This window comes from Phascolarctos cinereus, unplaced genomic scaffold (assembly GCF_003287225.1).
Source record: "Phascolarctos cinereus isolate Bilbo 61053 unplaced genomic scaffold, phaCin_HiC Scaffold_2;HRSCAF=192, whole genome shotgun sequence".
Lineage (NCBI taxonomy): Eukaryota > Metazoa > Chordata > Mammalia > Diprotodontia > Phascolarctidae > Phascolarctos > Phascolarctos cinereus.
The window spans coordinates 232170060-232187576 of record NW_027555625.1 but is presented as its reverse complement, the minus strand read 5'-3'; the positions used below and the strand labels follow the sequence as shown (position 1 = coordinate 232187576).

At 36.4% G+C, this 17517-nt stretch overlaps 1 protein-coding gene across 2 annotated transcripts in view; it reads left to right on the top strand.

Annotated features, from left to right (window-relative positions):
- UBE2V1 (ubiquitin conjugating enzyme E2 V1) overlaps nt 1-17517 on the top strand; it is a 28998-nt gene that overhangs the window by 6079 nt on the left and 5402 nt on the right. Inside the window, exons 2-3 of one of the 2 annotated variants that reach the window (XM_020984202.2) lie at nt 11025-11173; nt 16294-16419. In XM_020984202.2, the coding sequence (XP_020839861.1) occupies nt 11025-11173; nt 16294-16419 (275 nt within the window). The remainder of the gene's footprint in view (nt 1-11024; nt 11174-16293; nt 16420-17517) is intronic. The other variant, XM_020984204.2, reaches the window with a different exon arrangement.

Genomic DNA, 17517 nt, shown 5'->3' with positions numbered 1-17517 from the left:
CTGATTTACATGGGAGTTTTGGTACATGGCTGTAATTGATGTTTTTCTGGGTCTGTTGTGCTCAATTTAGAAGGAAAAAATCCCCATCTCATTTAACCACCCAGGCCTCATAAACAACATTTTAATGGTAAAAGCCTACTTCAGTGAGTTTACACTTAGCCTTTGAAACCAAAATGGATTTTAGTTAAGCTCTTTATCTCCACAAATCCTGTAGGTCTCATGGATTTACAAGATTAGCTATAGTCAATTTTTGGTTTGAGGTGATTTTTTAAAGGTTAAATAGTAGTGTTTCTCTGAGATCATTACGTCTTTATAGAGCTCAGATTTATAAATAAATAGTGGGAGGCTTCAGATTTTTCAGTGAACCAAATAAAATACAACTTGGAAATAAAATATCTTGGTAAAAAATTTTCTTGTGGTTTTTATATTCAGGAGTAAAGGGGGAAAGGGAATAAGCGTTTATATAGCTCTGTCTCTTTTGATCTTCACAGTTGCTGTGCAAGGTAGATGGTGTTATTATCTCCATTTTATAGTTGAGGAAAGAAACTGAGGCAAACAGAAGTTAAGGGAATTGCCCAGGGTCATGCAGCTAGTAAGTGTCTGAGGCAGAATTTGAACTCAGATCTACCTGATTCCAGGTCTAGCATTATCCATTACATCACCAAATTACCACTGCATTTCTATTTTGCCATTATGCTTTGGTGCCTGCCAGAGCTTATGCTTACCATAATCTTAGAGAACCTAGTGAACCTCATCATAATAAGGTAGCAGAGCAGGTCTTTATTTGTGCCCTTTTTTCTTTGTTAGCAAGAAAGAGTATTGTTCTGGCTTCTTAAAAATTCAAGATTTTAGTTACTGTAGTAAACATTGTTGTAAATAACATTTTCATATAAATAGTTTTATTTTTTAGAAAAACCTCTTTCAATTTTTATTCTTTGGAGGAAGGAAAACATCCTACTTCTATCATTTATTTTTAAAACTTCTCTAGTTCAACCGAATTAAATTATATTAGAAACTCTTTTTCTTTACTGAATTAAAATGTTTCAGTTGTTTGGGGATAGCTAATGTTAAAAATATTTAGGTAGAGTCTGGGATAGAGAGCAGTGCCTGTTGTGCTATTCTTAATGAAATTTTTCTATTTCTCCCTTTAAGCTCACTTTTCTTGGATTATTAAAATTTGCTGCACCATTACAGTCTTTGTAATTCTCGCCTGAGAAGATATCTTTTTAATAGCAATATATTTTGAAGCTCTGTGTTGCTTTGATTTACGTTTTGTAAATATTAAACTTAAAGGGTGCAGTGAACAGAATGCTGGGCCTAGAATCTGAAAGACAGCTCTTCCCAAGTTCAAATCTAGTCTCAGACACTTACTGGCTATGTGACCCTGGGCAAGTCACTTAACCTTGTTTGCCTCAGTTTCCTCATCTGTAAAATGAGCTGGAGAAGGAAATGGCAAACCGCTCCAGGTTCTCTGCCAGAAAACTCCAAATGGGGTCACAAAGAATCAGACACGACTGGAAAACGACTGAACAACAAACAAGAACACTGGATTTTGAGTAAGAAGATCCAGACTCAAATTCGTACTGAAACATGTATGACCTTGGAAAAGTTGCTTTACCTTATAGATCCCAGTTTCCTTATCTGCATAATCAGTCAGAATTAGATGACCTCCGAGGCCCTTTCCAACTCCAAAATCTTGTGTATTGTACTTGGCACATAGAGATTTAATGAATGCTTGTTGGTTGGTCGAGTTTTCTGACAGCAAAGGATTGTTCAAACCTGAAATGATGGCTACTGGAAGAGGTTATATAATCTTCTGCATACGATATTAAGGCTTACTTGTTTGGGGTATTTTAGGAATTGGGAAATGGACTGAGGGGCCCCTTAGTGGCTCTTCCAGCTCTTTAGTTTTAGGATTCTAGGTCTGAGGCACAGAAATATTTGTATGTACACCATAGGAAAAATAGTATATTTCAGCAGATGTGGGTCAACAAAACTTTTTTTATTTTAAACTTGATCTGCAAAGTCTTTGGTAATTTCTGTTTGTCGACTTAATTTGAAGGCCAGTACTATATGAAAGGTGGTACTGTGCTTGATGCTACAGCTTAAAGCAATTGCTTCTGTCATTTTTAAAAAGGAATCATACTGGAAAATTAATACAGTGCAGGTTCCTTTCAGCTCAATCTCAGGCCTATGAAGAAATTAGACAATGAGATTTTAACAGTAATAGTATCACCCTCCCTCCCCCCATTCTTACTTATTCAATGTGTTAGCCATTTTAGGGAGGTGAATTTACAGTGTATTTGCTCTAAGCTTATGTTTCTGTTTTATATCCTGCTGATACCAAACTGGTTTCTCTCCCATCAGTCCATCCTAAGATTATAAGCAGTGTTTTGGGAAGATGGATGTTATTCTCTGCTGAAAACCTTCTGTGGTTCACCATTGCCTTCAGGGATAAAGTCCAAACCTCTCATATTGGTTTTTACTGTTATATATAAATTAACTCCATCCTAGCTCTTCAGCCTTACCTTTCAGTGCTTTAAAAAGAACAATCCTTTCCAACAGCTAGGCTAGGCTTATTGCTGCTCTTTAATGCTCTTTGGTACCTTTAAATCATTTTGCTTTGTATCTGGAAGCTCTGGAACTATATACTTTTATTTTTTTAATCTTTGAAGGAAAGGAAAGGAAAGCAAAAGCAGGAGGAGCAGGCAATATGTTACCATAGAGTAGGTGTTCTTAACCAAAAGGGTCCCTTTTAGGGGTCTGAGAACTTGCCTGGGGAAGGGGGGGATTACATTTCTGTTTTCACTAACTTCTAATGGAAAGTTAGCATTTCCTTCAGTGATGGATGGGGTACAGACTTTATTTCACTGGACTGCCAGACACAAAAAAGTTTTAAAAACCCATGTAATAGAGTATTGGTTGTAACTTTAGACTGATGTCTAAAAGGGGCCTGTGGAAAAGTCTTGAGGGATCTTTGAAAAAATCTCAAAAAAGAAGCTGAGTATGTCTGAAGCTCTGGTGGCCAATGGTCCATTCTCCCACCCAGTCTACAAGTTCTACCTCCTTTCCTCTCCACTCTCCTGAAATGTCCTCAGGGAAGAGCCAAAGCTAAAGCACGTGTCTTGGTGAGTAAGAAGCCCAGGATTACTTTCAACTTGTCAAGTGAACTATGAACAACCTTGAGTGGGAAGAATAAAGTATGCTTCTTGGTAAGACTGAACTGAAAATACAAGGCATCATGACCTAGATTTGTGACACCCTGGTCTTAGGACCCCTGTTCTACATCTTTCTGTTACCCTTGTTTAGAATGCCATCATCCCATTTTGACCCTTCCTTTATGATTAGGCAAAGTTCTGTCTCCTATTTGAAGTTTCCTAGACTTTTCCACTCCATATTGACCATTCTTTTTTTTTCTTTTAATTTTATTTATTTTTTTATTAATTTATTTTGAATTATCAGCAATCACTTCCACAAGCTTTTGAGTTTTAAATTTTTCTCCCCCTCCTTTCCCACCTCCCTCCCCAATATATAGGCTATACACAAACATTCCTATTAAATATATTTTCACATTAGTGATGTTGTAAGTAAGAATTAGAACCAATAGGAGGAACCACCAGAAAGAGGAAACAAAACACAGTAGAAGGGGAAAAAAAGGCAAATAGTATGCTTCCATCTGCGTTCAAACTACATAGTTTTTTCTTTGGATGTGGGTAGCATTTTCCATCATGAGGCCTTTGGAGATGTCTTAGATCCTTGTATTGCTGGGAAGGATTAAGTCTATCAATATTAGTCATCTCACAACGTGGCTGTTTCTGTGTGCAACATTTTCCTGGTTCTGCTCAATTCACTCAGCATCAGCCCATACAGGTCTTTCCAGGTTTTTCTGAAGTCAGCCTGTTCATCATTTCTTATAGCACAATAGTATTCCATTACATTCATTATACCACAACTTGTTTAGCCATTTCCCTCAGTTTCCAGTTCTTTGCCACCACAGAAAGAGCTGCTATTAATATTTTTGTACTTATGGGTCCGTTTCCCATTTTTATGATCTCTTTGGGATACAGCCCTAGAAGTGCTATTGCTGGGTCAAAGGGTATGCACATTTTTATAGCCCTTTAGGCATAGTTCCAAATTGTTCTCCAAAATGGTTGGATCATTTCCCAACTCCACCAAAAATGCATTAGTGTTCCAATTTTCCCACATCTTCTACATATGTCATTGTCCTGTTTTATCTTGTTAGCTAATCTGATAGGTGTGACTTGGTACCTCAGAATTGTTTTGATTTGCATTTCTTTAATCAATAGTGATTTGGAGCATTTTTTCATACGATTATAAATAGCTTTAATTTCTTCATCTGAAAACTGCCAAACAGGCATATTCTTAAGCTAAGGGCTTACAACTATTAGGTGTATAAGGTGGGATTCAAACCCAGTGACTCCAAGTCCATCACTTTATTCCCTGTTCCATACTTCCATTCCATAATTATATGTGGCCTTCTTTTGATGTTTAATATGTGCCTAAATTACTAGTATTTTATACTTAATTTTGTAGCCTCTGCAGCACTTTGCATAGGATGGGAAATATAGTAGTAGATAATTAAAAATTTTTTTGAGTTGAAAGAAGATGTGGAGGATATTACTGATAAATTGAAGTGTTGGTAGTGAAAATTGGTGAACATTTGAAACATTTTTTAACTTTTCCGAAGGCTCCTATGAAGATATTTATTTAACAGTCCTGCACACAAAGCTAACTACTGTATGCAAGGCATTGATTGTGCTAGGTGCTGGGCACATAAAGAAAAGTGACAGCCCCTTCCTCTAAAGGGCTTACTTTCTATTGTGCAAAGAAAAACATGCATGTTTTATGAATATCAGTCAGTCAACAAGCATTTACCAAATACTAACTATGTGCCAGGCACTAATCTAAATATAACACAAGGTAGGGAAAGATGGAACAAAAGAACAATACAGACAGTGTTCTAGCAAAATCTAAGGATGGAGGGAGATGCTTAGAAATCTTGGTTCTTGGGTGAAATATATTATAAATGTTAAATCCATGCCTAATTGGTCCTAGTACTAAGGAATTTGTTCTTAGATACATTACAGTTAAGTCTAACTAGGTAACCAGGGGACAGTTATCCACTTTAAACTGTTTTAGCTGTAGGAAGGACTCTTAATGAGTACTTAGCATTGATGAATAACAAATTAACCTTTACTTGAAGTCTTCAGGTTTCTCTGTCAGCTATTGTAACTCTGATATGCTTTTAATCAGTTTTTAAATTAATATAAAAGCTCATTGTGACTTAGAGAAATAAATTAAAAATTAATAATCCACTTAGAGAACCATCCACATATGGTCCTTATTGTAGCCATCTATGGGCCTACGTACTCTCATCTGATTGGCAGTTTGTTTAGCACACATTGTCATAGCATCATAGAAAATTAGAAGGAACCTTAGAGATGATATGATCTCTTTCATTAATTTTACAAATAAGGAAATTGAGGTTCAGATAGGTAAAGTAACTTGTCCAGGATCACATAGCAAGTGGTGAAGAGACCTGGGACTGAAAGTCTTCTAGTTCTATCCCAGAGTATCTGTCAAATCATGCTTGGTTTCATAATAGGGAAATGTATGTTCGTTTCTTGAAATTAACGTAATAGCTACCATTTCTATAGTGCAAAATGCTTTACAAATATTATCTCATTTTTATCCTTTCAACAGTCCTGGGAGGTACATAGCCATTATTATCTCCATTTTGCAAATGAGGAAGCTGAGTCAGACACAGAGTGACCTGCCCAGGGTCATACACACAGTTTCTAAGTTTCTAGTATAGGATTTGAACTTGAATCTTCCTGTCTCCAGACCCAGAATTCTTTCTGTTGCACTCAAATCTGTATAGTGCATTACAGTTTATTAAACACTTTCCTTACAATAACCCTACCAAGTGAGGGAAGTGTAGAGCAGAGGTTTATCTTCATTTTACATGTCACAAAACTGAGGTTCAGAGAGCCCAACTATCTTAGTCATTAGTCAGTAAACATATATTAACAGGCTTTGTGTCAGATGCTGTACTAAGAGCTGGGGACACAAATACAAAAGAGTTAAGATAGCCCTGATCTCAAGGAGCTTACAGTCTGATGAAGGAAGACTACACACAAAAGAAAGCTGAAAAGTTGGTGGAGGGGGCAGGAATCCATGAGTACCCAACGAAGGGGAATGAAGGAGAAGGCCCAGAGTAGTGCAGCTAGGTGAGAAATAAGATATTTTGATGTGGGGGCCCTGAGTTCATGTCCCTACACTTCAGTCAGGGACAGAAGTAAGTGATGAGATACCTAGATTGATAGGATCTGCAGAATGATGTTTTCCCAATAATGAGCTTCCCATATGATTTTAGGACTGTACGAACACAGAATTAAAACTAAAAGAGACCTCAGGGTTCATCTGGTCTAACCCTTAACTTTATAGGTGAGGAAATTGACATCCAAAAAGGTTAAGTCACTTACTGATAACTCATATAGTTAGTAAATCTCAAAACTGAGATTCAAATCCAGATACTTTTAACTCCATGTCCAGTACTCTTTGTTTAGCATCAGATTGCCCACGGTTACAAAGCTAATACAAATGAGAGAACCTGCACTTGATCCCAAGTCATTTGATTTCAGATATTGCATACTTTTCTCTGTATCAGGATACTTTTCATTGAATGTGTTTGGGAGAAAAATAAAAGAGTATCCTCTATGACAGTGTTATCTTCTGGTTATTACATACCCCTTCAAGCCATGAACATAGTGTTTCATACAAAAGAAGTGAGTAGCAGATTAATTTAGATTCCTTAAATATTTGAACCAGACCCTTAAGCTCTTCTTTCCATAAATTATACACTAATAATCCTACCTTTATTTAGATAATGGTTGTTTATGCTTTAGAAACTTGTGAAAACAGGACCCATATGCAGTATTGTCCTAGCTAACTAAGCCTTTAACTAGTTTGCTATGAAAGAAGGAATAAATGCTTGCCCACTGTAGGAGTAATACTGTTGCTATTTTGAAGTTTTTATATCATTGAACACTTAACTTAGAAACTTAGAATTTTTCCAGTGTACCAAACAGGCAGTAAACCAAGCTTTTCTACTTGCTGAACTATTTCTAATGCATACTGTTTCACAACTTGAATCGAATTTGAATCATGCTTTAGTATTGAGTATCCCTTGATGTAGTTATGAAGAACTAAAATCCTATTATCTGCTTTTGAGAGTAAAAACATTTGATTTACCATACTCTCAATTCTGTTGTGTTTTAAGATTTGTAAAACATTTTCCTCATAATCCTGAAGTAGGTACAGTAGTATAAAATATACTCATGTCATAGATGAGGAATTAAGACTGAGAGTTTATGAGTTGCTCAAATCTATGCAACTAGTGACAGAACCATTATTTGAACTGAGGTCCTTTGGCTTTATGTTCTAGTGTTCATTCTGTTATACCATAGTATCCTTTTAATACCACATTTTAGTCAAAATAAACTATATGTACTTTTTAATCTCTTTGGCCACATTGCTCTTGGGAGTGCTTCACTTAATGACCTCTACATAATCAAACAGAGGGAGCGTAGTGCCAACAGATAAAAGTTTAAATCCCTCCAACCCCAAGAGTGTAGTCCTTCCTATTTACCACTTCTCCCAAAGACAAGATAATTCTAAAGAAGTAAATACAGTGGGGGGGGGAGGGTTAGGAAATCAATCCATATTCAACTCTAGGCATTTAATTTCACTGTTCAAGATACCTTGTAGCTAGAAGGGGTCTTCCTAGCTTTCATTTTTACAGTGGAAGTAAATGAATCCCAGAAAAATAAAGTGACTTGACCAAAGTCACGTCTGGTCTGTGACAGAGCTAAAACTAGTTAGTCTGGTGCTCTTTATTTTTTTTAAATAACTAAACCATGCTGTAAATGTACAAAAGTCTAAATCACCCTCAAAAGTGTAGTCCTTCCTATCCCTCCCACCCCAATAATTCTAAAGAAATAAACATAATTTAATGGGGGGGGTAGATAGGGGAGTAGGTATGTCTACATTAAGCACCTACTGTGTGCCAGATGCTAGGGACACAAATAGAAAAGCTCTCCAGAAGTTCACATTCTGGATTGGGGGAGGTAGCACATAAAAGAAAGTTTTTCAGGTTAGGGGCAATGGAAAGGCACAGTGGTAATGCAGTAGTGTAGTGAATGACAAGGTCCAGGTAACTTTAGGTACATTAAGAAGCAGTGCTGAGTGTCTAAAAAGAAAAGCAGCAGGAGCTCTGGATTCCCTCCTAAGTGGGTGGTTAGTATCTCTCACATATATCCAATTGCTATTACCCTAGTTATTATCTCTCCTCTAGACTGGTCACAGAATTTGAGGAGAATTGGGAGAGAGCTCAAAGTGACCATCTACTCAAGTCTTCTACATGACCGTTCTTCTTTTCTGACCACATCATTCCTCTGTTAAGAAACCTTTAGTGGCTCTGCATTGCCTTTCGTATAAATTTCTTAGCTTGGCATTCAAGGCCCAGCATAATCTAGCTTCCAGTTATCTATCCACCTATATTGTATATGACTTTCCTCCCTGTACTGTGTTTCAACTGTAGCAAAATATTGATTATTCTTCAGTCTGGTCTTGCACTTACCTGCCTCTGCCTTTGTATATGTTAATCATAAAAACTAAAATGGTTCCCCCCTCTTTGAAATCCCCCCCAGCCTTCAGAGGTCAGCTCACATGCCACCTTCTCCATGAAGCCTTCCTTTGTCTCAGCTATAATTGGTAAGATTTAAAGCTGGTAGGATTTTAGAGAAAATCTAGTCAAACTCTTGATTTCATAAGTGAGGAAATTGAGACCCAGAAAATTTGCCCCAAATCTCAACAGTATGAATCGTTCCCTTCTTTAATCTTATACTACTATTTTGGATCTTTTCTGGGTACTTAGAATTTGTATTCATTATTTGTCTTCACCGGTGCTATATTGGAAGCTCCTTAAGGACTGTTTCATTTGTATATTCCCAGGACCTCATATAGTACAAGGCCCCTGAATGCTTGTTTAATTGAATAAAATTTTCAGCAACTTGAGGAGCATAGACACCTGGAAATCCCACTAACACCTCAAACTCTGTGCCTTCCCCTCATTTTTCTATTTTTATTGATGGTACCACCCTCCCAATCACTCAGCCTCAAAACTCATCTATCAGTCTCTTTTTACTCTCAGCACTCTAGTTATTGTCCCCTTTACCTCTTCTCTCCTGGATGCTACAATAACTTCTAACTGCTCTCCCTCTTTTAGTTTCTTCCCTCTTTGGGTCTGTCCTCCTCAATACATGCCCAGTTGAGCTTACTAATGTACCATTCTCTTCTTTCACTCATCAGTTCAAATCCCGTCAGTGGCTTTCCATTATTTACAGCCAGAGTTCTTAAACTTTTTAGTTTCACAGACCCCTTTGACACTCTGGTGAAGGCTATCAACCTTTGATAGAATAATGTTTTTAAGGGCATAAAATAAAATACATAGAGTTACAAAGGAAACCAATTATTGAAATAGTTACCAGATTATTTTTTGAAACAAATTCACCCATGCCAGGTTAAGAACCCTTTGTCTATAAACCAACTTCAGCTTTCTTTCTAGCCTTATCTCACGCAGCCTATTTCACATAACTGTTTCTCAAGCAAATTGGAAGTATACTTATTTCCTGTTTTCATGTTACCTTCTCCTAACCCCATGATTGTTCACCTTGGACCCTCTTAACCTCTACCCATTGAAATCACTCCAAGAGCCAGCTGAGGCACCTTTTCCATGGCCACTCTAATCCCCACATAAATTATTGCTGAGGACATCCTTGTGCAGGGGTGGGGAACCTTCAGTGTCTCTGTCTCTCTGTCTCTCTGTCTCTCTCTCTCTCTCTCTCTCTCTCTCTCTTTTTCTCTCTCTCTCTTGCTGGGCAGTGGGGTTAAGTGACTTGCCCAGGGTCACACAGCTAGTAAGTGTTATGTGTCTGAGGCCAGATTTGAACTCGGGTCCTCCTGACTCCAGGGCTGGTGCTCTGTCCACTGGGCCACCTAGCTGCCCCCGGAACCTGCAGTCTCAACGCTAAAAACGTGGCCTTCTAGGTCCTTGGGTGCAGCCTTTTGACTGAGTCCAAGTTTGACAGAACAGATCCTTTTATTAAGAGGATTTGTTCTGTGAAGTTTGGATTTAGTCAAAGGACCACACTTGAGGACCGACATAGGAGGCCTCATGGCCAAGGCAGCAGCTTTCCCACCCCTGTACCTTGTGCTTTGCAGTATAATTTTATACAAAAAAAAATGGGCTCAAATAGTGAGCTTTAACACCAAACTCATATTCACTTCTATCCTAAACAAGGATAGTTTTATTATAACATAGGAGTATGTTTGCATTTCTTACATTTTTTTTATTAAAGATAAAACAAATGTAATTATCATTTCTCACACTGATCCTATATCTAACTATTCAAAAACTAAGTATTCTTATAAACTCACATTTTTGTAAGTTTTTCATAGAATCTGAGCTGAAAAGGACCTTGGAATGTAGAATGTAAACGCTAGAGAAACCATCTAGTCCAAGGAATAGGAAACCTGTGGCCTTCAGGCTAAGGTCATCTTTCCCTGATGCTTTTTAGTGCCACCTTGTTTCAAATGCAAACAGACTTGAGTTACAGTTTTGATCAACACCCCTCCAGACTGCTTCCATTATATTGGTTTACTATCCCTAGTTACTTGTCCCTTCCACCTTCCTCATGATTTAGATATATTGAGTTTAGAAGGGATTTTTTTTATGAAATAAAGTGCTTGAAAGTAATTTTTCAATTTAAAAAGAGAGAAATAATCTCAGTGCATTGAGATAATACTCTTAACACCCCCAAATACCTAAAATTCACAAAGGTCCTTCATTTCTTCTCTCATATTCTCAAGAGAAAGAAACATTCAACCTCAAAAGTGCTGTTGCATTATCAGTATACTAAATTTCTTTGCATTCATTTTAGGAGTGAAAGTCCCTCGAAATTTCCGACTGTTGGAAGAACTTGAAGAAGGTCAGAAAGGAGTAGGAGATGGGACAGTTAGCTGGGGTCTTGAAGATGATGAAGATATGACACTTACAAGATGGACAGGAATGATTATTGGGCCTCCAAGAGTAAGCTTTAAGCAATAACTTAAAATTTACTTGCCTCATAAATAACCTAACCTTGTTATAGAAAAGTTCACCAATAGTTTATTTTCTAAACTGGATTATTATTATTTTTTAACCAATTTGATTTTATATATGCAATACTCTTCAGATGTTGTTAATTGTTAAATGATAAAGAAAAGTATTTACTATCAGCTCTCTTGTTTAATTCCTAGTTTGATTTGCTTGACAGTATAAACAGTGAAGTTTGAGATGATTCAATTTCAGATATATCTTAGGTAGAAATGCTTATCAGTGGATGGCTGTCATAAAAATTTTTGAAGCACCTGCAAGAGATATATATATATATATATATATATATATATTAGCACTTGATGTCCATTCCCAATTCTGTCTGTCACTTTGTTGTTTCTGGGGATATGAGAAAATTCTGTCGTTTCTGAGTGGCTCTTCCAAAGTTTATAATAGAAAACCAACTTTATTTATATTTATATTTTCATTTGTTACTATCAGAAAATTAGCCAGAAGAAAGAATGCTACCCTTAGCGTAGAAGTGAACAAATGAATTAATTAAAATCTTAATACCATTTTGTTTCAGACATAAAGTCATTTAGGTGCTGTTAAGTACCTAATATGTACAAGGAACTGTAGGTAATAAAGAAAGAAATGAGACTTGGGCCTTAACTTCAGGGAATATATAACTATTGCTAGCATTGTATTATTACTAATCATTTTGCATGGTGGTGTGATGGGAATGTATGGGTTCTAATTCTCAGTCTGCCACTAATCAGCTATGTGACTTGAGGCAAGTCATTTTGCTTCCCTGATCCTTATTTTTCCAAACATATAAAATGGAGATAACCCTTGTTATCTCTACTTCTGTAGGTTTTGTGAGGGGCAAAGGAATTGATGTAGGTTGGAAGCACTTGGTGAACTAAATGCTATGGAATATTAGGTTTATGAAATAAGAATTACTGTCCCACTTATCCAAGTGTTAATGACTTCAGTGTTAGATTAATTGCATACATGTTGAATAGTAGTGATTTTTACATTTAATACTTGGGAGTAAAGTCTTAAGTTTTGAATCAGCTTTAACTTCGGTAGATGTATGATCTCATCAGAATGGGTATCATCTTTGCCTCTTATCTCAGAAACATTAATGTAGTCTGTCTCTTGTCTCTCTTGCGACTTTATCCTTTTCCAGTTATTATGCTACAGTCTGCTTAGTAGGTACCCACCATTAGTCTTTTAATTGCCTTTTTTTGTTTTTTTGAGGCAATCGGGTTTAAGTAACTTGCTCAGGCTCACACCACTAGTAAGTGTCTGAGGCCAAATTTGAACTCTTGTCCTCCTGATTCCAGGGCCAGTGCTCTATCCACTGTACCACCTAGCTGCCGCACCATTGCCTTTTAAGTTATTTGTAATTTTGATTCTTTGATGATCATTGTATCACATGTGGCTTTTAACTAAATCACTTACCTTGGCTGTTGGAAATGCAAGGTCTTGCAGGGAATACTTGATTACAGGTGCTTTTGTGTCTTAAGAAAATCTTTTTTTTTTTTTAAATAATGCTTGACTTATGGGCATATGTGTTTCCTGCATGTAGTATTAACATCACTGTTAAGGAGTAGACATAGACCACTTGCTTACCTCACCTTTTCCCCTAAGACATTGTCTCAATCATATAATTTTCCTCAAAAGAAAGTCCTTCAAATCCCAAAGCAAGGAACTACTTTCTTACCTGTCCAACATAGCCTGTTTACAGAATGCTAGCAGACATCTGAATGACTCCAGAGAGAGAGAGAGAGACAGAGACAGACAAACCCACCCACCCCTGGCAAGAAATAATCAGCTTTCAGAAGACACCTCTGCTGGTTTCCAAACTAGTGACTACACTTTCACCACTTGCAATAACAATAAATTCTTTCATCACCAACTTTTTTGTTTGTTTAATTTAAAATTTTTAACATTAATTTTTTAAAATTTGGAGTTCCACTCCCTCTCCCCTGGCCCTTCCCCACCCATTGAGAAGGCAAACAAAATGATATGAATTATACAAATTAGCCATGCAAATCAGCCATGTCTCAAAAAATAAACGCAAAAAAGGCAAGAAAAATAAAGTGAAAAGAGTACTCTTCATTCTGCATTAAGAGTTCATCAGCAGAACACAGTTTTTAACCTGGCAAAGCCTATGGCCCCTTCTTAGGATAATGTTTTCAAATGAAAACAAAATCAAATACCTAAGATTATGAAGGAAGTCTGTTATGTTGAACTGAAGTTGTCAAAATGTTTTTAAAAAACAAGTTCCCTTTTTTGAATGTGACCAAGATAGAGATTGGGAAGCACAAGGCCTACTTCCCTCTGGGCTGTGCCACTTCATCCCAGTGCCGAGTATACAGAAAAGTTATGAAATGATGAGGTAACAAAGCCCCAGGCATCACCAACTTTTTAAATGCATCTTAAAGAGCTACGTCCATTGCTTTTTGAAGCACAATATTCCATTGGTTCATCTTGAAGGGGACTTGTATTTATTTCAGAATTTTCATTAAATTACTATAGTGCTCATAAGAAAGAAAAATAAAAACCTAAAACTTTCTCTTGTATTGGCCTCATTTTTGGCTTTCATTTTATACACATAGTAAATATTTTCAAATATCTGACTCCTTGATTTTGTAGTATCTTCATAAAAATAACACTTTTAACTTTGGTTGTTATTTTTTCTCAGCGTTCTGTCTTTGGAATCAGATCATCAGGGATTCTCTACCTCCTTCCTGACTTTTTTCTTAGATTCCAAGTGTTTTATTCAGCATTAAGCAAAATGCGTAGAACTGAGAAAGATTACAACTAATTCTCATTTGTGGAGAATTCAGCCACATTCTTACCCAGCAAAAATATGGTTTCTGCAGTTGATGCTGGATATACGAACATTGCCTCTGATATTGAGCAGTGGTATAACATAGCCATTTCTAAATGATGAAACTGGTTAAATTCCATAGAGGAAACCCAGACCTCGCCTCATTTCCATTGAGTTTATTGGGACCTAGTCATTTTCCCATATAGAACTAAACACATCAAAACTCCAACTAGGTTTTGTTGCTCTTTTCTTAATTAGATTCTGGGCTTGATATTTTAGCAACTTTTATGAAATATGGAAGATGACAGGTTATATAGTGCATCAAAGAAAATTGGAGTCACTTTTTTAGATGTGTAAAGGATGTCAGACCATATGGTCTGCCCCTTATTTTGTTTTGAGAATTAATTTATTTTATTTTGAACTTAAATACCAAATAAAAAGGGCATTTCCATAAAAATAAAAGAACAGAAAAAAGGAATATACACGAAACTACAAGTCTCTTTTATGTACAGCTTGCTTTTCTGTTAAAATATTTAATAAAGCTCCTCTACTTTTCTTTGATTCTTTTTGGCTTCCCTCTCTTCTGTGCATTTAAAAAAAAAATACTTCAGTGACCCTTTTCTTTTGAGTAATAAGTACCTTATTGCTAGTCCTTCTCTCAGTCCCACACTATCTCCATCCCTGCGTTGGCAAAAAAGAAAAGAAAACAAAGCCCTTTTAAACAAATAAACATAAGGAAACAAAACGAATTCCCACATTAGCCAGGCCCAAGATGTATGTTGTTTTATCTTGAATCAGGAGTATGAGGTCTCGTGCTTCATTATTGGTCCTCTGGAATCATGGTTGGTCTTTGGTCCTTCAGTTTTGTTTCTGCGTAGTGTTATTGTATAAGTTATACTATTTCACTCTGTATTCATTCGTACAAATCAGCCTAGGTTTCTCAGAAATCATGCCTCTATCATTTCTTGTAGCACAAGAATATTCCAGGATATTTATATACCATTTTGGTTCTTATTTAAAAATGAGGAAACTGAAGGCCCAGAAATGTGAAGGAGACTTGGCCAAGGTCTCTCAGAAGGTTAAGGACAAGCTGGGGCTAGACCCAGGTCTCCTGACTTCTTGATCAGTCACTCAAGGTTGCTTTGTATTACACAGACCTGAGTTGTTATTTTCTTAGTTTTGCTTTCTTGAGTGATATTTTTCTGTTTGGACTTTAATTTGCAAAAAATGCTTGATTATAATTCTCTGAAAATCTTATTTAAAAAAAAAACTACATAATATATCTTAGGTTTCTATACATACTTTTAAAGAGTACCTACTGAATTTTAAAATAGTCATGCATTTTCATTGGTAGACAATGATTAAAGTTTTTAAGAGGCTGTTTCATATTCTTGTGCTATATTTTGAAGGTTTGTTCTAAGATGTTTTGTTCTTATCTAAGCAAAAGTGTGTTTGGTTTGGGCTGAAAATTTTCTTTCAGTGTGTTGTTATGTATTTCATTATTCTGTCTGGCCACTAGATGTCACTGTTACAAAGGAAACTACCAAATGAACTTAAGGCTACTTAGCCGGACATTAGGGTTTAGAGCTGGAAGTGAACTTAGAAGTCTTTAATCCAGTCCCTTTATTTTACAGATGAGGAAACTGAGGCTTAGAGAGGTTAAATACTTTCCCCACAGTCACACAGATAATAAATAACAGCCTAAATTTGAACATAGGTTTTCCAACTCTAAAACCACTACTCATTCAACTAACTGTATGTTTGCCTCCTCTAAGTGAAGAATATAAATGGTTAGCAGTGGAAAAGGACCTCATACCTTAGAGAGCATGAATGAATGAATCTAGACCAACTTCCCTTTTGTTTTACAGATGACCAAGCTGAAGGCCAGTGAAGGGAAATGATCTTCCCAAGGTCACACAGTGAGACAGTATATCAGGTCTTCAGAGTACAAGTAGTAGAAGACACACTTTATATCATAGTTGGTACATAAATGATTGGACTGCTGCTCCTTTTTCTGAAATTTGTTTAGTAAAAGTTCTAGGATTCTTAAAAACCAGGTCAAGGACTAGTTGATACCATGTCAAATAGGGGAATTAGTTTTCTGGTAGTAAAATAGTGATACATAACTAATTTGAAACCAGTATACCTGATTCCACAAACAAAGGCATTATTTCAAATGCTGTGTTCACTGAATGTTTTATGTTCTGCTGTTTACTATCATGATCCAAAGTTGATTATTGACTGTCTATATATGCCCCTCTTCTTTTTCTAGACAATTTATGAAAACCGAATATACAGCCTTAAAATAGAGTGTGGACCTAAATATCCAGAAGCCCCCCCATTTGTAAGATTTGTAACAAAAATTAATATGAATGGAGTAAATAGTTCTAATGGAGTGGTAAGTTGTGTTTTTCCCTCTTATCTTCACTTGTATTCTTCTAGAATAAAAATCACATAGGATTAACTTGAAAGGGTACTTTTAATCATTAGGACTTTTTAAAAAATCTGAGTTTTTTTAATTGTAAAGATAACATATTGAGAAAAACTATGTTGATTATACAAATTGGTAGATATCTGTAAGCCTAAGTCCATAATCCTTAATCATTCAAACATTGATTAGCACTGAAGGAGATACAAAGAAGATAAATAGTATGCTGGTCATTTTCCCTCCCAGCTAGCTACCCTGTACTTCCAGGGTACATGCATTTGGAGAAGAGCAGTGATACTAGAGTTTGTAACAATTCCTTTGTGTCTCCTGTGTTCCTTCTGTGCAGTATCCCTTTGAGTATTACTATGAAGGGCAAAGCATAGTGGAAAGCATAGTAGACTTGGAATCAGAAGACTTAGATTCAAACCCCATCTCTCACACTTAAATTTTTTGTTCTTGCCTTTGGATCCGTGATGCTTTACGTGTAGAAAATATTTGATAAATGTAGAAAATATTTGATAAATGTTAATTGTTGTGACTTTGGACAAGTTGCTCCCCTTCTCTAAGCCTCAGTTTATATATCTTGTGCAATTTTGCTGTGTGTAAAATAAGGAGGTTGGACTGGGTAACCTCTAAGGTTCCTTCCATTCCTGAATCTGTGGTCTAATGGTCTATAACATTGGCCTAATGCTGCTTGTACTAACTCCCACAGATTGGTTGTGAACAATGCGTAAAGCATTATGTAAACGATTGTCTCTGATTCGAGGCAGTGATGTTTAAAAGTTAAGGTTTATGGCTATATATCTGTAGCCCCAGGCACTGCCATTAATAAGTCTCTCTTCCCCCTGTTTGATCGTAAGTTTCTTTAGGGTCGGGACTATTTTTACAAATTTTATTTTTGTGTGTTTCCCAACAGCACATTGAACATAATGGGTAATGAATGGACCTGCTGGATGGGGCATACTTTTTAAAAAGTCATTGTTAAAAGTTACCTCAGGCAAAAAGGACCAGTGCCATTGATAGAGAAAGGGACCACTAACCCAGTAATTCTGGAGTATTAGGAACAAA